Source organism: Lynx canadensis, chromosome E3, assembly GCF_007474595.2.
Source record: "Lynx canadensis isolate LIC74 chromosome E3, mLynCan4.pri.v2, whole genome shotgun sequence".
In the NCBI taxonomy this organism is placed as follows: Eukaryota; Metazoa; Chordata; class Mammalia; order Carnivora; family Felidae; genus Lynx; species Lynx canadensis.
The window spans coordinates 9685068-9712550 of record NC_044318.1 but is presented as its reverse complement, the minus strand read 5'-3'; the positions used below and the strand labels follow the sequence as shown (position 1 = coordinate 9712550).

The following is a 27483-nucleotide window of genomic DNA, read 5'->3' as shown; positions in this document are numbered from 1 at the left end:
TTGGCCACCTCTGGAGTCCCTGACCTTGAACGCTGAACATGTTTTTCCTACATATCCTGCTTGATGGGAACTCAGATGGAGCACGGGATCCGTACATTCTCAAGGGAGCGATAAACAGCATTCAGGGTGCGCATGTACAAACCAGCCAGCGGCCCCTACCACACACCCCCTAATTGAAATTTTAATAACACAGACGTCCTGTGTTTGTTTGCGTGCTGTATGCACATCTACGATTTACACATAAGAAGTTTTTTTCTTTTAATCCATCCCTCCATAAATCAGGTTTTGCATTTTGGGGGCGATATTGCCTCTCTTGAGGGTGCATGCTTTATGGGAGTCCTCGGGCCCGCAGAGGCCCAGTCGGAGAAGACATGGTTGTGACTTAAAAGTTCTCAGCCCAAGCCATGTTGGAATCACCTATGGAGGTTTTAGAACATTCCTGGACCCCAGCCCTGGAGGCGCTGAGTTGATTGGTCAGGGGGTCCCGGGCATACTTGAAAAAGAATTAATAAACTTCATTTTCCAGAGTGGTTTGTAGGTTTGCAGAATAGATGCATGGAAAGTACGGAGAGTTCCCTCTTCCTCATAGTTTCCCCTCTTAGGAGTATCTTGCATTAGTGTAATACATTCTAACTGGCGAGCCAGTATTAATATATTATTATTAAACAAAGTCTGTAGTTTACATCCGGGTTCCCTCTGGGGGATGTATGGTTGTGGGGGGTTTTGCCAAACAAAGAATGTCATGTACCCTTCTTTACTGTATCACACGGAGTGGTTTCCCTGCCCTAGAAATCCCCCGTGTTCCATCTGTGGATCCCTTCTTCCCCTTAACCCCCTAGCTACCTCTGAGCCCTTGACGTCTGGTTCTACCTTTTTCCAGAATGTCATACGGTTGAAATCTTCCGGTTAGTTATAGCCTTTCAGACTGGCTTCTTGCGCTTTGTGAGCTGCATTTAAGGTTTCTCCATGTCTTTCTGGAGCTTCTTATCACTAATATCCCATTGCATGGATGGACCACTTGATCAGTTCGTCCATGGAGGGACCAGGCATAGTTTTACAAGCTTTCCACATCACTGCACTGCACCTACCAGGCTGGACGAGTGGGGAAACTGAGGCCTGGATTAGGAAAAGGGGCTTCAGCTCCTGCGGATTTGGCACAAGATGGAAGTCCCTGCTCCCACCCCCACCCCTGGGAGCCTGGCCAAGCCTTTGCCTCTGCCTGTCCCCCCCCCCCCGCCCCCCAGTATGGCTCCTCCTCGTACACCGCACACTCCCCACTTTGAGCGCTGGAGCTTCTGGAGTCTTCTGGGGTCAGGGAAGGCCATCCACACCCTTCTTCCCTCTGCCTCCTCTCTTTTCCTGTGTGCCTGCTTGGTGGTTCTCACAGCTGGAGTGGCTCAGGAAAGCTTCCAGGAGGAAGGGCCTTCCCACATAGCTGGCTCCCACAGACCCTTCCTGAACTCCCTCTACTTCGGAATCCTCTCCTGCCTCCCTTCAGGTGCAGGCGACTGCCCGGCGATACAAAGACCACAGCGTCGGTGGCTCCCTGTCTGTGCACGCCTCCGACCGTGAGCTGCTGCTGCTGGAGGCCGACACCATCCAGGACACCCGGAGAAGCAGCAGGGCCTGGGGCGCCAGTGTCCTCCTCCGCCAGGCAGTCCTCCACGCCCCCAGGGCTGTTCAGCTGCAGCTGTCCAGCAAGGTGGCCCCAGCCAGGTGAGGGTCCCAAGGGGCCCTGTGAGCGGGGAGGGACCTCGGAAGGCAAAGGGCTGGTGTCCTGGAGAGATGGGAAATCATGGCTCAGAGGCGCCCCCTTGCGTCCCTCGGGGACCAGACCTAAATCCTCCCTACTTAGGCCATTCTTTTTCTTTTTTTTTTAAGTTTATTGATTCGTTTTGAGAGAGACAGAAAGCATGAGTGGGGGAGGGGCAGAGAGGGGGAAAGAGAGAGAGAATCCCAAGCAGGCTCCCACTGTCAGCGCGGAGCCTGGTATGGGACTTAACTCACCAACAGCCAACTCCTGACCTTCACTGCGCATGCCCATTTCTCCGCCGCGATCCGGCCATTAGGATCCTGAGGTCTGGAGCCCGGGTTCAAATCCTAGCGCAGCCTCTGGGTTGCGGGCCAGCCACTGTGCCCTTTCTCAGCCTGCTTCTTAGGGCTGTCCTCGGGTTAATGGAGCAGCGCACGTGAACGCCACACCAGCACTGGCCCGCGAGAATATTCACTCCCCAGCTGCCATTAGCATTGCTCTTCTCGGTGTGCTACCTTCTGGCACAGATTGGGTCTCCGTTAAGTATTAGTGTCCTGTTTCCCCTGCGGCCCCAGCGTTGGCAGCTTTTGTGAATTTGAGGAGACCCAAGGTTTCAGGTATAGTTCTGGATGATTTTGTCCCCAGAATTACCCTCTGTAGCTGTCCATCCATCCATCCGTCCATCCATCCACCCATCCATCCATCCATCCACCTGTCCAAACGTCCTTCCTTATCTCCAGTCCAAAAAGGGTTTGAGGCAGATTATAAAAATGGATGTTGTTCTAGGTCAGGAATTGACAAACTTTCAGCAAAGGGCTAGGTGGTAAATATTTTTGGATCTATGGACTATATGGTCCTGGTGGGAACCACCCTGCTCTTGTAGCCCAGAGGTATCTTAGCTGATATGGGGATGAATGGGTGCGGCTGTGTTCCAATAAAACTTTATTTACAAAACAGGTGGTGGGCTGGTCTTGGCCCACAGGCCCATAGTTTCCCAACTTTTGTCCTAGATTTTTCAAAACACATGAGGAAATTAGCATGAAGGGAAAAGAAAACTGGGGAAAATAGGAAGGTGCTCAAAGTGGCTTTAGGAAACAAAATGCAGGCCACGAGATCTTCTACACTGGTTGGAGCCCAGCTTAAGATTTGTCTTTAAGCATCCTAGTAGCCAATGCAAAAAGAGAAACCAACCGGTGGCATTACTTGCAAAGGCTATAGGGAAACACACACTCTCAAAACTGTGTGGTTTGCACCAGGGAAAGGATGGCTGATCTTGTTTCTGGTGTTGATCCCCAAGAGAGGTGCCTCCCATGGTGTGTTATAATAGAGCATCCTATGTGGACAGTAGGGATCACGTCCCCTGCGCCAGCTCTCGAGGAAGTTTAACACCAGGCTTCTTGAAGCTGTTTATTTCCTCATCGTTCAGTATCATATGATGCATAGAGAAAATATCAGCAATACCCACTCATTGTCAGTGGTTCTTTTTTATCCTCCACTTGGCAATAGAAGAAACTGAGGCTCAGAGAGGTTCTGTCGTTGTCCAAGGCCACAGTTAGTGAGTAGCAGCACTGAGATTCAGATTCAGGTTTGGCTGACCGCAAAGCCTATGATGTTAGCCGCTGTTAGACTGCGTCTCCATGGGCTGAGAGCCTGATAGAAGCAGTCCTGTGGGGGGTCTGGACAGTGGGGTGCAGGGACCCGCCTTTCACGGTCTGCCCACAGAGTAGGTACTGCCTTTATTCCCATCACGTTCCTTTCTAGGGTTTGGCTGTTGTACAAGGTGCTGGTGGACCAGAGCACAGCACAGCTTGTCCTCAAGGCTTCCGCGGAGCAGAGGGGAGGCCAGGTCCTGACTCTGCAGAGCCAAGCGCAGCACACGGTGGCTGGCTGGCCAGCTGTGCCCCACCTCCTGACCCTCAAGGGCGTGTTGAAGCAGAAGGAGACATTCAGAGAGGGTGAGCCTGGGGAACGCCATGGGGCAGGGGCAGTGGGGGTCTTGGAGAAAAGCCCTTTCTGTGGAACTACATACAGGGTAGATTAGATCCTACAGGTTTTGAAGCCCACGTATACTCTATTTCAGCATCTCACATACTGACAACACCCCTTTGTCAGAAATTAACACCTCGTCGACAAAGTGAATCTTGTAACGAAACACCAAATAGGTTTCCTTATGCAGGACTTGTCACAGCCTTTTATGTACTAATGGACATTAGAAAAATCCAGGAGGAAGGGTTGGGAGCAGTGTTCCCCAAGCATATTTTTTTTCTCATACTTTTAATTTTGACAAAATTTCGGACTTGCAGAAAAGTGGCAAGAATAGCACAAATAATGCCCTACACCCTTTACCCAGCTTCACCAATTACTGACATTTACCACAATTACTTTATCATTCTTCTTTACCTCTTTGTCTCTCTCTCTATACACACATATATAAGTGTGTCTGTGACATTTTTATTTGTGTATAAGAATACACTTGATTCCTGAGCTGTGTTTGACTAAGTTGCAGACATGATAATTCTTTACTCCTAAATAGTGCAGTGTTTTTTTCCTTACACGTAAAGATACTCTCCTACCTCCTACAATGCAACTATCACAATCAGAAAACATAGAGTATTCCTTTCCCTTTCGTGGTATTTACATTTTTGAAGGATACAGGGAAGTCATTTTGGGGCTTATCTGACGCTTCCTCGTGACTACTTTCAAGCAAGCTACAGTAGTGATGTGCCGTCATATCTGGAGGTACCTAATATCAGTATGTCCCAGAATTTTTTAAAGTTATTCATTTATTTATTTATTTACTTAGGGAGGGAGGGGGAGAGAGGGAGAGCGCAAGAGCGAGCAGGGCAGAGAGAGCGGGAGAGAGAGAGAATCCCAAGCACGCTCCATAATGTCAGCCCAGAGCCCGATGTGGAATTCAGCACAGAGCCTGAATTCTGAGATCACAACCTGAGGCAGAAATCAAGAGCAGGACGCTTAACCCACTGTGCCACGCAGACACTGCACTATGTCCCAGTATTGGTGGTGTTAGCTTTGGTCATTTGATGAACACAGTGTCTGCCAAGTTTCTCCACTGTTAAGCTGTTATTTTTTTCCTTTGTGTGCTGAGCTCATAAAACAGGTCATGGGAGCATTTCCTCCTTTTATTATCCAGAAGAGTTTGTATAACATTGGTATTCATGCTCCTCTAAGTGTCTGATGGACTCTACCCATGATCTGGAATTTTCTTTGTGGAAAAGTTTTTTGGAAAATGGATAGATGTAAAGCTATTGAGATTTTCTATTTCATCTTGTGTCAGTTTGAAAGTTACCCTTGTCATGGGATTCGTCCATCTCAACTAAGTTGTCAGTTTTATTGGCATAAAGTTATTCATTGTATCTATTATTATCCTTTTAATATACGTAGCATCTATATATAGTATGTTCCTTCTTTCATTCCTGATAGTCGTTACTTGTTTTCCTCTCCTTTATCAGTCTAACTAGGATTGCGTCAATTTTTATCTCCTCAAGCAATGTTTGGTTTTGTTTTCTCTCTGGTTGTCTCCTTCCGATTTTATTGATTCCAGCTCTTGTCTGTGCCCTTTCTTTTCTTACACTCAATTCGGATTTGCTCTATTTTATTAAGGTGGACTTTCAAGCCATTGATTTTTAGATTCTTTTCTTTTCTAATGGAAGTATATAAAACTATATGTTTGCCTCTCAGGATTCTGTGAGCTGCTTGCCACAAATTTTGGTGTTGTGTGTTTTCATTATTATTCATTTTGAAATATTTTCACGTTTCTCTATGATTTCTTCTTTTGACCCATGGACTATTTAGAAGTATGTTGCTTAATTTCGAAATATTTGAAAATTTCCTAGGTAGATTTTTAATATTTCTTTTCATTGTGGTCCAAGGGTCAGTCTTTTAAAATTTGTTGTGACTTGTTTTATAAGCTAATATATAATTTGTCTTTTAACATACCTTATGCACTGAACAGGAATTTGTATCCTGCTGTTGTCAGATGTAATGTTCTACAAAGGTCAGTTAGGTCAAATGCTTGGTTGTGTTCTCCTGATCTATAGCCTCACTGATTTTTTTAAAATTATTTTTAAAGATTTATTTATTTTTGAGAGACAGAGCACGAGCAGGGAGGGGCAGAGAAAGAGGGGGACACAGAATCTGAAGCAGGCTCCAGGCTCAGAGCTGTCAGCACAGAGCCCATTGCCGGGCTTGAACTCACAAACCATGAGATCATGACCTCAGCCAAAGTGGTATGCTTAACTGACTGAGCCATCCAGGTGCCGCTCACTGATTTTCTTTTTGTCCTGTTACTGTATCATTAATGAGAGGAGGGTGTTAAACTCTACAGCTGTGATGACGGATTTCTCTATTTCTTCCTTCGATTCTGCCCATTTTTCTTCATGCATGTTGACATGCTGGTATTAGGTGCATGAGCATTTATGATTATTATCCTTTCTTGACGAATCAACCCATTTGTTGTGACATATGCTGTCTCTCTCTCATCTGACTCTCTTTTTGGAAGTCTGTTTTGTCTGCCATTAAGGTAGCCATTCTTTTTTATTAGCATTTACGTTGTATGTATTTTGTAAAAACTTTAAACATATCTGTTTCCTTATATTTGAGGTAAGTTTCTTGTAGGCCACGTATAGTTGGATTTTGCTTTTTTTTTTTTTGAGGAGGGGCAGAGGGAGAGAATCTAAACAGGCTCCACAGTCAGTGCAGAGCCTGACATAGGGCTCAGTCTCATGACCCTGAGATCATGACCTGAGCTGAAATCAGTTGGATGCTTAATCACCTGAGCCACCCAGCCGCCCCGGATTTTGCTTTCATGTCTAGTTTGACAATCTCTGCCTTTTAATTATACTAGTTAGTCAGTTGATGTTTAATGTGATTATAGCTATAGTTGAATTTATGTCTACTCTTTTGCTACTTGTTTCCTTTTTTCCCACATTTATTGTTCCTCTGTTCTTTTCTTGCCTTCTTTTGGAAAAATTAAAAAAAATAGAACTCAGGTTTAATTTATCTACTGCCCTTTAAACTTCTGTTTCTTTATATTATTTAACATTCTGCTTAGCATTTGTTTTGGAGCACGTCACGTAAATTTTAAGAACCTAGACTTTGATCCTCCCCCGCCCTTTCTGCCATAGTTGCCCTCTCTGTTAGATCTACATACGCTATAAATCGACAACACAGTATTATAATTTTTGCTCCAGTCGTGTTGACTTGAAAGGTGTTAAGAGAAATAAAATGGCTTTTGTATTTGCACACGTGTTCATCATTTTTAGCGTTCTTCCTTCCTTCCTAAAGATCAAAACCTTTTCCTGGTATCATTTCCTGTCATTTTAAAGAACCACCTTTAGGGGCACCCAGGTGGCTCAGTCCGTCAAGCGTCTGACTCTTGATTTCAGCTCAGGTCATGATCTCGCGGTTTGTGGGTTCGAGCCCCACATCAGGCTCTTCATCGACACTGTGGAGCCTGCTTGAGATTCTCTATCCCTCTTTCTCTGCCCCTCCCCGCTTGTGCTCTGTTTCTCTGTCTCAAAATAAACTTAAAAAATTGTTTAAAGAACCACCTTTAGCATTTCTTGGAAGGCAAGCTAAGTAGCCATGAACCCTCGTGATTTTGATTTGTCTGAAAATGTTGTTCTTTCTTTTTTCTTGAAGGATATTTTGTAGATGCATGTCTTTTTATTATTTTAGAGAAAGAGAAAGGGAGCAGGGGAGAGGGGCAGAGGGGCAGAGAGAGAGAATCTTAAGCAGGCTCCACACTCAAGCGTGGAACCTGACGCAGGGCTCAATTCAATGACCCTGGGATAATGACCTTAGCTGAGATCAAGAGTTGGATGGTCAGCCAACTGAGCCACCCAGGGCCACTGAGTGCCCCTGTATGCATATCTCTGAACACATCTAGGAAATCTTCACTGAGCCACCCAGGCGCCGCTCACTGATTTTCTTTTTGTCCTGTTACTGTATCATTAATGAGAGGAGGGTGTTAAACTCTACAGCTGTGATGACGGATTTCTCTGTTCCAAATAATTTGGAAAATTATTTCTTCAGAGATTTTTCCTATCCCATATTCTCTTTCCTCTCCTCCTTGGGATTTCCAATTGATAAATTTTAGAACTTTTGATACTGTTTCTAGGTCTCTGAAGCTCTCCTGATTTTTTTTAAGTCATTTTTCCTTTTTTTTTTTCCTTCAGATGTCTATTGATCTATCTTCCAGCTCAATGACTTTTTCTTCTGTCTTCTCCAAATGCCACATGACAAAAATTGTAAGATGCTCCAATACATTTTTTAATCTCATATTTTGCATTTTTTGTTCTAGAGTCACTATCAGGATTTAAAAAAGAAAATTTCCATTTTACAGCTGAGATTTCCCATCAGTTCATTTAATACAAGAATATTTTCCTTATATTCTTTTTAAAATTTTCTTTATATTCTTGAGCATAGTTATAAGATCTGTTCTAAAATCCTTGTCTGCTAAAATCCTTGTCCTGCTTCTTTGTATGTGTAGCAACTTGAGATTGTATTCTGGACATTTTCAATGATAAAGAGACTTGAATTCTTTTTTATTTCTCTGAAGAGTGTTGTTGTTTGTGGGCTTTGTTTTTTTTTCTTACTATATTTTATTTTATTTTATTTTATTTTATTTTATTTTATTTTATTTTATTTTATTTTTTTTATTTTTTTAATGTTTATTTTTGAGAGAGAGACAAAGAGTGAGTGGGGTAGGCCCAGAGAGAGAGGGAGACACTGAGTCTGAAGCACACTCCAGGTTCTGTGCCAATAGCTGAGAACTCAAGTGGGACTTGAAGTCATGAACCACGAGATCATGCCCTGAGCCAAAGTTGGACCCTCAACTGACTGAGCCACCCACGCACCCCTGCTTTTTTCTTATTTTAGCTGACAGTTAAGTTGGATAGATTCAGAACCCAAACTGTCTCCCCTCTGGTGGGATGCAGCCGAAATCAGTTCAGTTCTCTTATTTTTGCTGGGCTGCTTGGAGTCTTTTCCGCTCTTGTGAAGTTCAGGGGATCAGCAAAGATAGGAAGTTTGCAGGTAGAATTTAGGGTTTCCCCTGGGTGGCTTCCTCCAGAATTTCCCACTTTACTTGCCATTTGTTGTTGCCAGCTGGACCTCTGTTCTCAGATTCCCTAATCACTTAGAGTGCAGATTGCTGTTCAAATGTTGTCCACCTTCATGGTGTTGGAGTGAAAACATACAGCCCGTTTAGTGCTGGTGATTTCCTCCAGTGTTAAGTCCCAACCAGGGTCTGCCTATTTGTGGCTACTCTCCTGTCACTTTGAGATAACTGCTGTTTTTTCATTTTGCCCAGAGTTTGCAATTGTTACCTTGGGAGTGCTGGTCCGGTTAAGCTCCCCACCGTTAATAGAAATGATACTACTCATTTGTCTTTTATTTAAATGTTTATTTATTTATTTATTTTGAGAGGGAGGGAGAGAGAGAGAGAGAGAGAGGGAGGGAGAGAGAGAGCGAGCATTGGCACAAGTAGGGGAGGGGTAGAGAGAGGGAGAGACAGAATCTCAAGCAGGCTCCACACTGTCAGCACACAGCCCATTACACGGTTTGATCTTATGAGTTGTGAGATCATGACCTGAGCTGAAATTAAGAGTCAACTCTTGGGGCGCCTGGGTGGTTCAGTCGGTTGAGCACCCGCTTTCAGCTCAGGTCATCGTCTCCCACCAATTCATGGGTTCGAGCCCCACGTCAGGCTGTGTACGGACAATTCAGAGCCTGGAGCCTGCTTCAGATTCTGTGTTTCCTTCTTTCTCTCTACCCCTCCCCCACTTGCACTTTCTCTCTCTGTCTCTCTCTGTTTCAAAAATAAATAAACATTAAAACAAATTTAAAAATTGGACTCTTAACCAGCTGTGCTACCCCGGTGCCCCATCATATATCTTTTTTCTTTTTTTTTTTAATGTATATTTTTGAGAGAGAGAGAGAGAGAGAGAGAGAGAGAGAGAGAGAGAGAACGAACATGAGCGGGGGAGGGGCAGAGAGAGAGGGAAACACAGAATCTGAAGCGGGCTCCAGGCTCAGCTGTCAGCACAGAGCCTGACACAGGACTTGAACTCATGGACCGTGAGATCGTGACCTGAGCCGAAGTCAGACGGTTAACTGACTGAGCCACCCATGTGCCCCATCGTGTATCTTTTTGATGTGTTTCCATATTCTTTGAGCACTCCCTTCCTTTATGACCCAAAAGATGTTTGTCTTATTTTACATTTTCCCTCACGTGAAATAAGCCATATTTCCAAGAATCCTTGGTTCCTTTTAATGCAAAATAATATGTAGAAACTAAGAGCTGGGTGCTAGGTGTGTTTATTCCTACTGAACTATCAGCCCTAGACTTTCTCAACGGATTGACCTGGAAAATACACGTGGGCGCACGCGCGCACACACACACACACACACACACACACACACATTTCTGTATCTTTCTACAGATAAGTTTAAAACCATTCGTTCACACTGATGTCCTCAATTTCAATTTATCATCAAAAGGCTCATTCTCATGTTTTCCCTTTTCACCCTTCTCATCCTTTCTCCAACAGAAAGAAACCTGGCTCTAACCATCCACAGTGGATTACTCATTTGCTCAGCCCTACAATACACAGAAAGTAGTTGCAGAGTCACTAACCTGTACCTCTGTGAAAGGAAACCCTATTAACTAGAATTCAGTATTTGATGAGAATTTTTTTTTTTTTTTTGTCTTTGGCCTGAACATAATGTGGTTGGAGTTCATCCAAGTAGTTAATTGCAGGCCTAAATCCAACCACGGTGTTCACATGTTAGTTAGGGTTAATCCCCCTGCCACCCCCGTGTGATTCTGTTAATCATTTGAAATACAGTGGGGTTCGCTGGTTCCTGTTTGTATTCCATTTTTAGGTTTCCCCTATCCTTATTGATTTTATGTGTTTGGTTTTTGATCGTGTGAAACATTAACAAGGTTCCCAAAGCCAGAATGACACAAAAAGGGACCCTTTGCCCAAGCATCCTTGACCACAGCGCCCTAGCTGGACATCTGTCCAGGGCCCAGTGTTTCAGAACCTGAAGATTCTGCCCTGACCCCTAAGACGTGGGTGCCATTCTCTAGTCTGGTAGTAACATTAGCACCGACCCCCCTAATCCCAAATTGGCTAAATGTGCCCAAACCAAATTTCATAATAAAATGACATAGGTTGAAACAATTTTTTAAACACATGGGTCGCCTGGGTGGCTCAGTTGGTTAAGCGTCGGACTCTGGCTCAGGTCATGATCTCGCGGTTGATGAGTTTGATCCCTGCGTCGGGCTCCATGCTGACAGCTCAGAGCCTGGAGCCTGCTTTGGATCTGTGTCTCCCTATCTCTGTGCCCCTCCCCTGCTCGCAGTCTATCTCTGTCTCTGTCTCTCTGTCTCAAAAATAAACATAAAATTAAAAAAAAAATTTTAAACACAATCAAATAAAACGTGTCCCAGAGAACTACTTGTGTTGAGTTTACTTTGAGTTACACCGATGATCTCTCCATCTCTTAACATGTAACACGTGTTACTTCATTTTTGAAGGCAACTATTGACAGATAATTTCTTGGAGTGTAATTTACATATAGGGGAAAACCTTTTACGTTTTGATAAGCTCACAAAGTTATGGACCTACCAACACAGTCTGGGTACAGGACAGTTAACATCTCCCCTCAAAGGTCCACTGTGGTCAGCCTCTTCCCTAACCATCCCCCCACCCCCACCCCAGCAACCCCTGAGCTGTGGTCTGTCCCTTATAGTCTTGGCTTTTGTATACTGTGACATGAATTGAAACAGTATGTGAACTTTTGAGTATGGCGTCTTCTGCCCAACATGATGTGGTCGAGATTCATCCAAGTTGTTGCACGTATTAGCAGTTTATTCCTTTTCTTTGCTGAGTAGTATTCCGTGGTGCTGATATCCAGCAGATTATCTATTCACAGTCGAAGGGCATTTGGATTGGTTTCAGTATTGTCCAATTTTTTTTTGGATTTTCCAATTATGAATAAAGCCACTATAATCATTGGCCTACAGGTTTTTGAGGGACCATATGCTTTCATTTGTCTTGAGTGGGCTTGCTGGATTGTAAGGCAAGTACGTGTCGAACTCTGGAGGAAAATGCCGGACCGCTTCCAGCGTGGGTGTACCATTTCACATTCCCACCAGCGCTGTGACGGTCCTAGCTGCTCTGTGTCCTTGCTTTTGCAGTTGGTGTCGCACATTTTTGGTTTGGGGGTTTTCAGTGTTGATTGGTGATGGACTCTCATTGTGGTTTAAATTGGCATTTTCCGGGGGCATCTGGGTAGCTCAGTTGGTTGAGCATCTGACTCTTGATCCCAGCTCAGGTCTTAATCCCAGGGTCATGCGATCGAGCCCCGTGTTGGGCTCTGCACTAAGCGTGGAGCCTGCTTGGGACTCTCTTACTCTCTTTCTCCACCCCTCTCCCCTGCTTATGCCCGCACACGTTCTCTCTCTTTCTCCCTCAAATTGAAAAATAAATAAATAAATAAATAAATAAATAAATAAATAAATAAATTTGCATTTTCCTAAGTACTGATTTTGTTGAACATCTTTTCATAGGTTTATACACTACTTATGAATTTTTGTGAGCGAAGTGTCTATTTAAGCCTTTGGTCCATTTAAAACATTGAGTTGTTGGGGCGCCTGGGTGGCTAAGTCACTTAAGTGTCTGACTTTGGCTCAGGTCATGATCTCACAACTGGTGGGTTCAAGCCCCACTGTGCTGACAGCTCAGAGCCTGGAGTCCGCTTTGAATTCTGTATCTCCTTCTCTCTTTCTCTCTGCCCCTTCCCCACCTAAACTCTGTCTCTTAAAAATAAATATTAAAATTTTTTTGGGGGGGGCGCCTGGGTGGCGCAGTCGGTTAAGCGTCCGACTTCAGCCAGGTCACGATCTCGCGGTCCGTGAGTTCGAGCCCCGCGTCGGGCTCTGGGCTGATGGCTCAGAGCCTGGAGCCTGTTTCCGATTCTGTGTCTCCCTCTCTCTCTGCCCCTCCCCCAATCATGCTCTGTCTCTCTCTGTCCCAAAAATAAATAAACGTTGAAAAAAAAATTTAAAAAAAAATTTTTTTTTTGAAATTTTGTTTTCTTGAATTTCCAAATTGAATTTGGGAGTTGTTTACACAAGTCCTGTGTAAGATGTGTGTTTTGAAAATAACTTCTCGCAGTCTGTGGCTTGCCTTTTCATTCTTTGATTCATTAATTCTTATCTTTTAAAGAGCACAAGTTTTGAATTTTGATCAATTCCAGTTGATTATTTTTTTTCTTTTATGGATAATGCTTTTGCAGTTGTGTACAAAATCTTTATTTACTAAACCTGAGGCCACATCATTTTTATTTGTTCTTAGAAGCTTTATGGTTTTAGTGTTTAAATTTGGGTTTGTGGTTAATTTTGAATTAATTTGTGTGTATGATCAGGTAAGGGTTGAGGTAGTTTTTTACTTGTGGATTTTCAGTCATTTCACATTTATTAAAAAGACCATCCTGGGGGCGCCTGGGTGGCGCAGTCGGTTAAGCGTCCGACTTCAGCCAGGTCACGATCTCGCGGTCCGTGAGTTCGAGCCCCGCGTCGGGCTCTGTGCTGACGGCTCAGAGCCTGGAGCCTGTTTCCGATTCTGTGTCTCCCTCTCTCTCTGCCCCTCCCCCATTCATGCTCTGTCTCTCTCTGTCCCAAAAATAAATAAACGTTGAAAAAAAAAAAAAAAAAAGACCATCCTGGGGTGCCTGGGTGGCTCAGTCGATTGAACTTCCAATGCTTGGTTTTGCCTCAGGTCATGATCCTGGGATCGTGAGGTCGAGCCCCACATCGGGCTCTGTGCCAGGCATGGGGCCTGCTTGGTATTCTCTCTTTCCCTCTATCCCTCCTCCACTCATGCGTGCCCTCTCTCTCTCTTTCTCTCTCTCTCTATAAAGAATAAATAAAAAAATAAAAAGATCATCCTTTCTCTGTTGAATTAACTTTGTACCTTCGTTGAAAATCAATCCACTCTGTGTGGGGGTCCATTCCTGTCTCATCAACAATATTTCATTATATCTTCATCATAATCTAGCGAAGTTTTACTCTGGTTATCCATGATTAACTGGTTAATACCCTGTAGGATATGGTAACATAGGACCCTACAACATAAGGAATTTATGAGCATAATTGGCAGTTTATGTCAGAAAGTTCTGTCTGTGTGGAAAATGTTGTGTACTCTGTAATCTGATTGAGATTTGCATGAGCTCTCTGTCTGGAAGCACAGAACAGGGGTGTTTAAACCAGCCCAGGGGTGAAGAAGGGCCTCCTTCCTGGAGGTGGTAACGTGTGAGTCCAACTTTGAATGACGGGAGGGGAGGTGTTATGGGCATTTGGACCATGAAACCGGGCGGGGGCAGTAGATGTAAATGGTTCTGATAACAGCAAGATTCCCCTCTTGTGTGAGTTATATATGGGCACGGACTGGCCCAAAGGTGTGGAGTCTTCTCCGGATGGAAGAGATCTCTGAGCAGTTTTTCTATCACTGGAATTCAAGGTTGGGTCCCTCAAGCCTTGCTGGGTCTCAGTTTTCTCGTCTCTAGAATGGGGCTGTTCTTTCACTGTGGTCTGTGGTTCTGTAGAACAGGAATTGAGCCCTGGTACTAACTGACGTCCCTGTTTGTTTTTGTTTGTTTTTGCCAAAGCCCTTTTGTTTGTGAATTAGCTCGTAGCTTGCTTGGTCCTCAGAGCCTCCTGGGAGGGAGCTGTTTTAATTTGGTCTGTTTCCCAGATGTTCCCCCTGTGGCAAGATTTATTTTTTTTTTCAAATTTTTTTTTCAACGTTTTTATTTATTTTTGGGACAGAGAGAGACAGAGCATGAACGGGGGAGGGGCAGAGAGAGAGGGAGACACAGAATCGGAAACAGGCTCCGGGCTCTGAGTCATCAGCCCAGAGCCTGACGCGGGGCTCGAACTCACGGACCGCGAGATCGTGACCTGGCTGAAGTCGGACGCTTAACCGACTGCGCCACCCAGGCGCCCCCCTGTGGCAAGATTTAGAATTACATCATGGATCTAGGAACTTGTCCTACCCCCGGATTCTCTTCCCTCCTGCCCAGAGCAGCCCAGTCCCCTGCTCTGTACAACTTCTCTGCCATGCTCTGCAGGTACCATCAGGGTCACTGCTGACTCAGCTGTGCTGGGTTTCCTCCTGCGGGACAAGCATGAGAACGCAGGGAACAGCACCAGCATGCACAGCGTCACCTGCATCCTCGCCCAGAACGGCACCCGTGCCTTGCCAAGAGAGCTCTGGCTGAGAGGGCGGCTGCAGGCCCAGACAGGGAGCCTGGGGGGCCAGGCCAACCTCCGTGCCGATGCAGCCAGCCTGGCTCTGGGTGGGGTCTGCGCCTGGGGCCCTGGGCATGGCCGGCTCTCAGGCAGCCTGAGTCACAACATCAGCACCCTGAATGAAGCAGGTAGGAGGGGTGGACAGGGCCAGATGCCTCCCTCCCTCCCCAGAGACTTCCAGGTCTTGAAGCCAAGGGGTAGGAGACAGAATGGAGCCTCTAGTCCCCACATCCACCTTCCAGCTGTATTTCCTTCCCCTGCCAGCTTCTCCCAATGCTGCTGTCTTCCTTGGGCTGTGTATTATTCACCCAGAACACACAGTGCAGGGACATTAGTTGCTACTGAGTATTGACGTCCTTCCCAATCCGGTGGCCCCTCCCCCAGGACTCCCCATCCCACCACCTCCCCTCCAGCTTCTCCCTCTTGAAAGCTGGTCTAGCGGGGCCTCAAGGATGTGCTCCTGTACCACAGTTAGGAAATAGGACACCCCCAGCTCTAGCTTCTTGGGGACACTTGAGTAAGGCCTAGAGGGGCTCAGAGTGTGGCAGCTAGGGGAGAAAGCGAGATCAGACCCCCTCTGTTCTCCTCCTGCTTTCTGAGGGCCAGTCCCTGTCCCTGAAGGGTTGGAAGTGTGAAGGGGACACCAGGCCTGTCACTTGCTGAGTGTGGCGAAGGTGGTCCCTGGTGAAATCACCACTTGTATGGATCAGAAAGTGTTGAATGTTGACACTTTCATATGGTTCCACCGGGTATGTTGGGGGAAGTGGGACCTGAGAGGCCCGATGTTGCCCCAGGGCCTGGGGACGCTGCAGACAGGAGCTGGGCCGACGGCAGCCCACTCCCTTACCCCCTTCGGGCTCCTGTGGAGTGTAGACTGGGCTCAGTCATCTCTGTGGCTCCTTCCGCCTCCAGGACTCCCCTCGGAGGCGGAAATGCTCCTGTCACACACCCACGCGGCTTCCAACCTCTCCACGAGCTTTATGGCACGGAGCGCGCAGGCTCAGCTGGACGCAGCGCTTGGCCTGGACGGCCTGGCCCCCGGCGCCCCGGGTCACCTGCTCCGCGCCAGCCTGGCCCACACGGTGCCCGGCCTCAGGCACTGGGGCCTCCCGTTCTCCGTGGACGGCCGCGGACACTTCCAGGTGGGTGGGGGGCTGGGCGCGGGGGCCCCGGGGGTAGCGGGTCCCAGGGACACACACGGCTTCGCTTCTGCCCAGAGCGCGGGACACCGTGTGGCGGCTGGGCTGAAGGCGAGTGTGGACGGTGAGCAGCTCCACGTGGCCCTGGAGGCGAGGCGACAGCCTGGCCACGGGGGCCTGGCCCTCGAGCTGCACCATGGCCTCTCAGCGCTCCTGGGCACCGTGCCCGCGCGGCTCCAGGTGAGCGACCGGCCTGAGGGCGCATCCCAGCCGCCTCGCCTCGCCCACTTCTTAGGTCACCCGAGGGACTCCTACCACCTGCCGGGCCCCTACCCGGATCCCGCCCCGCTGCCCCGCCCCTGCCACCTTGGCCCCTCCTCTCGCCCCCCCATCTTCCCTCCCAGCAACTCCGCATTCTCCCTTCCGTCCACCACACCCTGTGTTGAACTCTTCCTCTCCTGTCCACCCGTCCTCTCCTCCACCTGTCCTGTGGTCCTATCGACCCCCCGGCACCCCCACCGTAATTGGAAGTGCCCCAATTGAGGGAGCCACTTTGGAGGCACTCTGGTCCCCTCTAGTAAAGTTCAGACCGCCCACACCCTGGCCACCAGCGAGTCTTTTGGGCGTGCACCTGCCCCTCCAGGAAAGACCTTGAACACTGAAGAAGGGGCAGCAAACGTAGTTCACCTCTGCGTTATTCTCAAGGATGAGAAGCGGGAAGCCTCGCCTGTGGAGGCACAGGGGTGGCTAAACCATCCACAGCGCACGGGAGGTGGGGCCGGTGATCAGGGCGAGCGGCTAAAGCCACACTGTTTCCTCACCTCCCCTTTGCGTGACTTGGGGCAACTTGCTTACTTTCTGTGCCTCAGTGTCCTAATCTGCACAGTGGGACTGCTGACCATTCCCACCTCTTATGGTTTCCTTGAGGATCAGATGAGGAACCAGGTAGAACCTGGCACACGGAGGCCGTGTGAGGACCTGAGCTCTGGTTCCTTTGGTTTAATGACGATGCTGTGGGGTAGGGCCGGGTTTCTGCACAAACCTCTCTATCGGGGTTATTTTCCCAGAGAGGCTTCCATGAAGGGCGATGGGGTTGGGCTGGATCTCTGTGCTCCATCTGGGGCCCGGGTTGGGTAAAGACGACTCCCGTCGCCATCTTCTGGGCAGCGGCCATCGGCGTGCTCCCCTCCCGACCCTGCTGGTCTCTGCAGGTCAACTGTAGTGGAGACGCCTCGCCTGCCCAGCTGTCAGGGCTCTGCTGGGGGGACTTCGCCCAGCAGCCTCTGGAGGTACCTGGGTCTCTGTCGTTTGCCGGGTAGTGGTGGCAGAGGGTGGTCTGCATCCGGGGGGCTGGCACAGCCTGAGCACTGAGGACTGCCCACAGCATGGCCCAGGGGCCTGTGGCCACTGCCAGGCTGAGCCACATGGTCTGCTCCTCTGAGCCCTCCATGTCCCCCACAATGCACAGCTGGACTGGGGCACAGCCCAGCTTAGGTGGCTCCAAGCTCTCCTGGGCTGGGGCACGGGTGGACGGTGGGTCCTCTCCATCGCAGGCAGGGAGTCCTGAGCCACAGGGCCCTATGGTTCCTGGACCCAGGGTGAACTGGATGCAACCAGGGGGCTGCCTGCAGACCTGGTCAGTGCTGCCCTGTGGGCCCCCGAGTGGGCAGCTGGTAGCCTGGCCTGGCTGAGCTCCGTGCCTGCTGGCAGGGGAGGGGTGGGTGTGTAGCCCCAAGGACTGTCTGGGGGAGGAGGACAGAGGTGTTTCTGCTCCCGAGGCCCGCCACCACGGCCTGGCTGCGTGGTGACATATCCCACAGGAGCTGGTCACTTTGCCAAGGTCACACAGCGGCCTGGATGGCGAGAGGGTTAACTAAGGGAATAAGGGGTCAGGACTGAAGGGGTCTGAACAGGCTGGACAGATGGGCTGCCTTCCCTACTCTGTGTCATGGGGAGAGGGACATCAGGGACCCTGAAATGCTCTTAGAGGCCAAACTTGATGACTCCATGGGTGGCCATTTTCAGCTGTTAGAGAGAAGCACTTTGCAGGAGTAGAGCCTGTTAGCTGGGGATGGGGGTGGCTCGGGGGATGGGGGTTCCCTGATCCCCCAGGCCAGGCAGAGGGTGAACCACCTCTTGGTGGGGTATTGTAGGGACACCTGCTGGGCCTCTCCTTGCCTTTCTTGGGGGTAGGATCTGGCCGTGTTGTCTTTGAACGGCTCCCTCCTGGTCCACACCCGCACGGCCAGTCTGGCGGCTCAGATATCTTCTGGGGACACCTTCGCCCAGGCCCACGTCCACACAGCCTGCGGCCACCGCCATATCCATCTGGACACCGGCCTCCAGCACGCATGGCCTCCACTTGAGGCTCTGGGGGTTGCCCCCGACAACCACATCCAAGTGTCCGTGGCGGGAGACGAACCCACCGGGGCCGGGCTGGCGGTGGCCCTGGGCCAGTGCGCCCTGACTGCCCGTGGGGACATCAGCCCCGAGGCCAACACCACACACACCAACTGGACCCTGTCACTGGTGAATCGCTGCCCCTTGCTGGAGGTAAGCCACCTCTCCGCCTGTCAGTGCGGGGCCCTGGCGGGGCTCCCACCTCCCTCCATAAATTATTAGCTGCTTACTGTATGCCCGGCTCTGCCCTCAGCCTAAGAAATTTCCGTCTTTTTGCCATTGTCCTCTGCCTTTGGGGTTTCATGGACTACAAAGGTTTGAGCCAAAAAATGGGGCCCAAAATGAACTGTCTCCCCTTTCACAAAGGGCCCTACTGATTGCCTTTCTTTCTGGGGCTGGAGTTGATTCTTTTCTCATGAGCTCACTTATCCTACCCCTAGGCTTAAGGGTCTGAGAGTAATCATAAGAATATTAAGAAATAACAGACGAAGTTTATTGAGCCTTGTGTGCTGAGTGCTCCTTAAATCCTCACCCCCACCAGGAAGGGCCACTTGTATCCCTAGTCCCAGGCTCTGGGGCCCAGAGAAGAATGAGCCCAGTTACTCCCCTCTCGTTCCCATCTTGGGTCGGTGCCCCCGTGTGGGGCATGTTGTCTGCCCCAGTGGAACTCGTTACTGAGGCCCTCTGCCCTCCAGCCAGCGATCACTGATGCTGATGCTGAATTTCCAATAGCCAGGCTTTCCGGGCGCCTGGCTCTGGCCAGCAACTCACAAGTATTAACTCATTTACATTCAGAGATGGGTAAACCGAGGTTCCAAGTTCGGAAAGATGGAGCCATTGGTGGAGCCGGAACTCAAGCCCATGTCCGTTGATGGGGTACACAGGGTATCGGTCACTTGGCAGGGGGAGGTGCTGGTGGACTTGAGGCCGTAGGGTCAACGCTGCCCTTTCCCACCCAGGCCCATCGTCAGCTCCCCCGTCTGGGCTTCTGAAGCTGCCCTTAAGTCCAGCCGCTTCCCCATATTTCCAGGCAACAGGCCTCCCACAGGCCCTGCACGCCGAGGGCAGCCTGAGCTGGAGCCCTTGTGAGGTCAATCTGGCCTCAAGCCTGCGAAGTGACCCTGGAGACGCCCACCTGCTGCTGGCCCTCACCTGCGGGCCCCAGACCTTGGTCGTCGGGCACCTGGCCCACTCCCTGCCCCTGCTGGGCCGCCTGGGTCTGCCACCCAGCAGCGCCATCAGCCTGGCCGCCCAGCCCCGGCCCCCTGCCCGCAGCTCCCTGGCCCTCCAGCTGGGGCCGTGCCGGCTGCAGGGCTCGCTGGAACAGCACGTGGAGAACCAGAGCACGTGGACGCTGGCCGCCGAGCCGGGCTGCCCGTTGCTGGAGGTGCGTATGGCGGGCCCACGAGGTGACTGGAGGGACCTCCGGACCCCCTGTCGGCGTGAGGCGTGAGCCTGGCTGGCTTCGTGCCCCGGGCGCCTCCCAAGACCCCAGCCACTATTTCCCAGATGCTCTCTCTGACCCTTGGTTCCTCTTTAATCTCACCTTCCCCCTCGGCAGATGGGGAGATCAAGGCACAGGGTGGGGGGACTCACTCAGCGCTGTGCGACAGAAGGGCCACCGACTTGGAATTGATCAATTTGTCTTTTTTAGTGAAATTCTGAGTGCAGGAAGGAAATGGGGGGTGCTCCCCTTAGCTAACAGTGGGGACAGGCACATCTTGGTTTCATAACCTGTTAGAGGCCACCGGCTGGGCATTCTCTGGGCCAGGAGATGATGTGAGAATGGTCCTATGATATTTGGGGGAGGGGAGCCCGACTCGCAGGAAAGGGAGATGCTGAATCAGGACTGGCGTCCTTGTCTGCGGGGGGCAGGCCCCTCTGCCTGTCTCCTTGTCTCTTACCTCCCGATGGAGATTCCTGGGCATAGGAACGGGGTCCAATCCTCTCAGCATCCCTGTCTGTCTGTGCTCTGTCTCTATTAATCGAGTTGCCCACGACGGAGAGGTTGAAGCATCATGGGAACCAGCAGGCCCAGCCCTTGAACTCTGGGATGATGAAAGAGTTCTGGCCTTCGTTTCCAGAACAGTAGCCACTCGCTGCAGTCACTGAGCACTTCAACTGTGCTCACCAGTATGAGCGAGAAACTAAATTTCTCCTTTTACTTCATATTAATTTGAATGGAAGCAGCCCCATGGGGCTAGTGACTATCCCATTAGACCGGCCTAAAGACAGACGCCGTGCAAACCTCAGTGCTGTTACGTACCAGCTGTGTGACCCTGGGTGTGTGCTCTGCCTCCGAGCCTCAGTTTCCCCGTCTGTCATTTGGGGATAGTGACTACCCAACTCATAGCTGGGACTAGATGAAAAGAGGCTGTCCTTGGGGAGCACGTCGCACCAGGCTAGTTGTGTACTCTTTCTCCAGTGGATACTTGTCTGTTGTGATTTTGCCGTTGCTGGAAAGGGGGACGTGGGAAGCACGGGTTGGTCAGATTCCCCCCTGACACGGGACCTCCCTCTGACCCCCTCTGGTCTGGCAGGGCCTGGGCCTCCCAGCCCGGACACAGCTCAGTGGCTCTCTGCGCGCTGCAGATGGGGAAGCAGACGTATCGGGGTCCCTCGTGTCGGCCGGCCGCACTGCCTCCCTGACCTTGGTGGCCGCCTTGCACCGGTCCGAGGCCACGCTCCGAGTGAAGCTGAGTCACACGCTGCCTGCACTGCGGGCCGTCCCCCCAGAGGCCCTGCTGACCATCCAGCTTGGGTGGGAGTCCGGGCGCCGGCTGGATCTGCGGCTGCGGGCGGGGGCCTGTGAGCTGCAGGGCAGTGGGGAGCTGCACCTGGGCCCCAGGCTGCAGTGGCAGGTGCTGGCCCAGAGCTCCTGCGAGGCCCTGCAGGTAGGTGGCGCTGCGGCGTGGGAGGAGTGGACCCCAGGGTCATGGAGGGTGGGGCAAGGGCTGCCTCCCCCCCCCCCCACCCTCCGCCTGCCAAACAAGGGAGAGGAAATGAATCCCAGAGGGAGGGACTCATCAAATACTTGTCCAGCCCACTCTGTGCCCTGGAAATGTGGCCACGCACCCAGAAGAGGTAAATGCCTACCGGGGGAGACAGGCAGTCCCCAGCCTAAACGAGCGAATTACGGAGTATATTACTTAGTGATAAGGGCTACAGAGAGGCAGAAAGTGGCAACGGGGGAGTGGAGGACGACAGGACACATAGTGCTGTTTGGTCAAGGTCGGCCCCGAAGACCAGATGACTTTTGAGCACAGACTTAAAGGAGAAGAGGGAGGAGCCATGTGGATATCTAGGGAATGAGTGTTCTAGGCATGGCCAGTCCAAAGGCCCTGAGGCAGAGCCAGAGAGGAAAGGGCATTTGCTAGGACCAGGGTCAGCAAACCATTTCTCTGAAAGTCCAGACAGTAAGTATCTTCAGCTTTGCTGGCTGTGCAGCCTCTGTAGCAACCACTCAGCCTTGTGGTTGTCACACAAAGCACTGTAGAACATATATATACAAGCAGGCGCGACTGTATTTCACTAAAGCTTTATTTACAGTAGCAAGTTGTGGGCTAGATATGCCCCGTGGGCCACATAGTGTGCCGACTCCTGTTTTATAAAAAGGACGCTCAGATTCAGGATCCTTTGTAGAGGCTGTGAGAGGACTGGGTGGGGGTCTGGGTGTGTGAGAGAGGGGGTCGGGGAGCAGGGTGCCTCCCGTGCTTGTGTTCTGTGTGACAAGAGCTCTGGGGCTACTGTTTCCTATGATGGGGAGCACAGTGGGAGGAGTCCCTGACAGTCACATCTTGGACGTATTGAATTCGATGGAGCTGTTGGACACCCAAGTGAAGATGTTGGGCACAGCTCTTGGAGTCAGAAGGTTGGCTGTAGTCTGGACTGGAGGTCCGTGGCTCTCGGTGGTCCCACTGAAGGCCACGAGACTGACTCAGGTGGCCATGGGGAGGGTGTAGAAGGAGCCGTAGCATAAGAAGCAGCCACGGGTGCCGCAAACAAGCCAGGGGGGAGGAGAAACCCAAGGGAGAAGGGGTCCCAGGGGCCTGGGAGGAAGACCTTCCCAAGAGGAGGGAGGGGTTGACAGGGCCCAATGCCTGTCTGGCCGGGGCATGTCAAGGCCCATGCTGGGGAGGCCACCTTTGACGTCAGGAAGCACCAGACTGAATCGTGGCTCTGTTCCCTTGTCTCTGGCTGGCCTTGAGCAAATCATGGCTCCTCTGTGAGCCTCAGTTTTATCAAAATGGGGTTAAAGACCCCTGCTCTCAGGGTCAGATAAAACAGCAGACATTGGCTGCCCAGCCCTGCCCGGGGCACAGTGCAGGCCCGGGGGACGGCGGTGTCTTTTTCTGACATGCGCTGAGGTGCGGAGCCCAGAAACACTCTGTGTTCCTGCTTGCACCCAGTTTTCTGGAAGGTTCCTCTGTCAGGAGCGGATGTTTGGGTCCCCGTGGGAGGATGGCAAGGGGAAGAGGGGGAGCTCCTGTGGTTGCCAGACTCTTGCGCAGGTCGACTTGTAAGACTTGGTTCCGTTCCTGCAAAAAAACAGGATCCCTGGTGGTTTGGGGAGGAGGGAGGCCCGAGAGAGAAGTTCATCAGATGGCCGAGAGCTACAGACCTGGGACCTTTGAGATGTGTCTGCAGACATAGGACCTTTGAGAACTTGATCAAAGTCACAAACCCTCTCCTAGGAAGGCGTTCCCACCCCATTTTGCAGCCGGTTCGTGGGAGAGGCATTAGGACTCCCGATGCCTGCTTTGAGCCGTGTCTTGGTGAAGAGCCCTGCTTCTGTGTCCCTTTAAACCCCTCCAGGCCCTGGGGGTCCTGGGCCGAGTCAACAGCTCCGGCTACGTACAAGTGAGCTCTGTGGCTGTGGACGCCCGAGCACTGGTCGCAGTGGACAACAGCACTTTGCGGGGGCTGCTCATCTTCAAGACTGCCGAGGTGAGGGCGCGGGGATAGCGGGTGCCTGGGGCAGCCTGGGAAGGGGTCCTGGGGCCCGAGGAGAAGCACCGGCCACCCTCCTAGCTCCAAAGAGGCCCCAGGGGATGAGAGCATCAGGACCCATAATTGGAGGAAAGCCTTCAGTTCCCCTGGCCTCGTGGCCCCCCACTTTTCTCTTGCTTGTTTGCTTTAAAAAAGAGTTTTGGGGCATCCGGGTGGCTCAGTCGGTGAAGTGGCTTGACTCTTCATTTTGGTTCAGGTCGTGATCTCACGGTTCATGAGTTCAAGCCCCGCATCGGGCTCTGTGCTGATAGTGCAGAGCCTGCTTGGGATTCTCTCTCTCTCTCTCTCTCTCTCTCTCTCTCTCTCCCTCTCTCCCTCTCCCTCTCCCTCTCCCTCTCCCTCTCCCTCCCTCCCCTGCTTGCTTTCTCTCTCTCTCATAATAAATAAATAAGCTTAAAAAAGAAAAAAAAGAATTTCCTTCCTTTCTAAGGCTAAGTAATTACCCCATGGTGTGGATAGACCACATTTTGTCTGTCCTTCATCCGTCAGCTGACCCTCGGTTTGGTCCCACCCTTTGGCTAATGTGCATCTGCTAGTGTGAATGTGGATGTGCAAGTGTCCTTTCAAGACCCTGCTTTCCATCCTTACGGACGCGAATGTCCAATTTTAGCCTCTTACGGGTAGTGCTGCTTCACGCACACTCGTGCTTGTGTTTTGGTGAGCACGCACGGGGTGGAATTGGCGGACCGCGGGCTGTGTGCAGGTAAAATCAGCTGTTGGGTTGCAGTGCGAACCAGCTGTCCTTCCCAGAGCTCCCGGGGAGAGCCGCTAACCGCTCCTTAACTTAAAAGTCCGTGCTGTCCTCAGCCCGGGCACGTTGTGCGCGCTCGCCCATGTGAGCAGCTCCCTCGCCGGTCCTCCAGTGAGCACCATTGTGGGTGTCTCGGGAGTTTTCCTTCGGGCCCCTGATGTTTTTTCTTTCTGCTGCATCCCAGCCTGCAAGGCATGTCCTTCCCAAACATCCTGTGGGTCCTTCCCTGTGCCTCGCGGAAGCCCTTTCTCTCTCAGGTTCCTCTCCCGGGTCCACCCCTCGCCCGGGATTTTTTTTTTTCCTTGCCACTTACTTTATGTCAGGCATCCCAGATGTACAGACTGCTTTTGGTGTAAATCCCCCCAACTTTTTCTACAGTGCCCCGGCCACCAGGGAGGGGGACAGAAGAGGCTTTGTGTAACGTTGGAGTGGTTTGTTCCCCCCCCCCCACCCCGAGAGAGTCTGGCCACCTCCCAGGCGGCGAGTCTCTTTCTCTTGCTCTGCTGCAGAACCAGCGGGAGGTGGAGGTTTTGCTCACACACGACCTGCCCCAGCCCGGCCCCTCGGGTCTCCCAGCCCACGTCCTGCTGCAGCTGGCCACCGAGAGGCAGGGGCCCCGCTACAGAGGCACCCTGAGGGTCGGAGTGGACGGCAGACAGGTGTGGGGCTCTGCTGGCGGGGCCTCCGAGAGCTGGCAGTGGGAAGGGGGGGTGGGTGGGGACAGCCCGGCGCGGTGGCCCAGCTCACAGCCGTCCATGCCGACAGGCGTCCGAGGAGCTGACGTTCACTCGGCAGCCAGAGCGCATCTCCCTGGAGTACACCCTCCAGCACGACGTCCCCATGCTGCGGACGCTGCGGGTAGAGGACACGCTGGGCCTGCGGGTAAGCGTCGGTGCTCGTGGAAACCCACAGCCGTGTGCCCTCCTTCATGCGGCAAATGTCCTTGGACGCGTGGTGGAGGGCAGGGGCGTGGAATAGACTCAGACTTCCCTCCGAGTCTCGGTCTTCTCATCTGGGAAGTGGGGATAGCCCCCTCTGCCCTAGCCCAGCCGCAGCCCCGGGACCATTACACATTCTCGTTTTCCAAAGCCTCCCTGGGACCCAGCGCTTGTCCTTGACCCCCTTGTCACCCGTGTCCGCTCGCACTGCCTGGGGGGGGGGGGGCTGGCCCGGTGTCTCACGTGAGCGCTGTCTCTGAGTCTCTCTCCCTCCTCTGGATCCACATGTGTGTGTAGCTCCACTTGGCGGCCGGGCGGGCACCACCTGCCCCTCCCGTTTGCCCCTCTCGGCCAGCGGCCCCTTGTCCCTCCGGCGGCGGTCAGACCCTTGGCGTCATCCTTCATCCCGTGCCACTCACACACCAGACGCACCTCTCGCGGGAACTGCCGGTGTATCCCCCCCCAGTATACCCGCAGCCCGACCCCCTTCTCCCCACCTCCAGCTTTGTCACCTGCTCCAGGCCCCCTCAGGTCACACCTGGGTTCTAGCCACCGAGCTGGGCTCCCTGCTCCCACCGCAGCCCCCGTGGTCTCCACCTAGAGCCCTTCTAAGTCAGACACCAGCCCGGCGCCAGAAAGCTTCGTGCCAGGATCTGGCCTGTCCCCTCTCTGGGCTCACCCGCTATGGCTGCCCTCGCGGACTTTCTTCGGGCCACGCTGTCCGCGCCCTGTACTCAAACTGGCAGGTCCTCCTTCCCTTCCGTGCCCCCTGCCCGCCTCTGGCTTCCCCGGGTCTTTGCGCACATGTCCTTTCTCCAGCCTTCCCATCACAGACCTGCCCTGATCGATGTCAAACCCCCCCCCCCTCCGCCGGGCGTAGACCCACACGGGTTGACGTCACCCCCCCCCCTCCCTGCATAGACCGCCCTGGTCGACATCACCTCCCCCACCCTCCTCACATAGACCTGCCCTGGTCAACATCACCTCCCCACCCTCACCCTCTGCCCAGAACGTGCTCTTGTTTTCCCTCTGGTGCACAGAACGTGTGTAGCCAGATGGGTGGGGTTTCCCTGCACAATTTGCTGGCTCGCTTTCCCTGCACGTGGATGTGTCCACGCCCCCGAGCCCCACAGTTGGGGTTTCATGGAGGCTTCATCACGTAGGCATGTTGGGTCATTAACTCAATCTCCAGCTCCTCCGCCCCTCCTCAAGGATGGGGGGCCGGGGCTGAAGGTTCCAGCTTCTAACCAAGGCTCGGTCTTCCTGGTGGCCGGCCCTCTCCAGGAGCCCCCCAGAGGTCACCTTGTTAGAACAGAAGGCACTTCTCTTGCTCAAGAGATCACAAGGGATCGGGGCGCCCGGGTGGCTCAGCCAGTTAGGCCTCTGACTCTTGATTTCGGCTCAGGTCATGATCTCGCGGTTCGTGAGTCCCACGTCAGGCTCCATGCTGACGGTGCAGAACCTGCTTGGGATTTTCTCTGTCTCTGTCAATCTCTCTCTCTGCCCCTTCCCTACTCATGCTCTCTCTCAAATAAATAAGCGTTTAAAAAGTAGACTTCAAATGGTAAGTATTACGTGTATTTTACCACAGTAAAAAGTTTACAAAGCATACGTACCTTTGGAACGTTTTAGGCAGGGCGGGAGCTCTGTGCCCATGTGGCCTACCCGAGCCATCGCAGTTCTAAGAGCCCCTCCTCTTAATAGACACTCTTCAGCCAGCAAGCCCCACCCGGCAAAACAGCCCCTGCAACCCTGCTCCTCCTTAGGCCTGCTCCTGCAGGGGGGCCTCTGCTCCTCCCAGCCCGGTGCTGTGGGTTTCCCGGATCCCGGGGGGGAGCTGGGCCGGGCTGCCTTCCTGGCACAGGGTGAGGCGGCCTCTCCTCCATGTCATTCCAGGCCGCTGTGGAGGTTCCTGGCCGCGGCTCCAGCTTCGAGCATTCCGGACGCATCTTGGTGGGGCCCACCTCCCTGAGCTACTCCGTGAGCTGCTGTCGCCGTGCTGGGCACCTGGAACTCGCTGGCTGGAGCGAACACAACAGCGTGACCCTGCTGCGGGCCGGACTCCCGCGCAAGGCCCACCTTAGCGCCAGGCTGCAGACGCTCGGTAAGGCGCCCAGGGCACTGCCCTGAGGCCCAAGAGCCGGCTTCCC

The 27483-nt window shown here is 51.9% G+C and overlaps 1 protein-coding gene across 1 annotated transcript in view; it reads left to right on the top strand.

Moving 5' to 3' along the window:
- The window catches only part of LOC115504551, a 139760-nt gene that overhangs the window by 71239 nt on the left and 41038 nt on the right, over positions 1-27483 (top strand). The window contains exons 37-43 of the mRNA XM_030301582.1: positions 1499-1716; positions 3515-3708; positions 14915-15223; positions 16008-16237; positions 16313-16474; positions 17446-17523; positions 27230-27437. Of these exons, the coding sequence (XP_030157442.1) occupies positions 1499-1716; positions 3515-3708; positions 14915-15223; positions 16008-16237; positions 16313-16474; positions 17446-17523; positions 27230-27437 (1399 nt within the window). The remainder of the gene's footprint in view (positions 1-1498; positions 1717-3514; positions 3709-14914; positions 15224-16007; positions 16238-16312; positions 16475-17445; positions 17524-27229; positions 27438-27483) is intronic.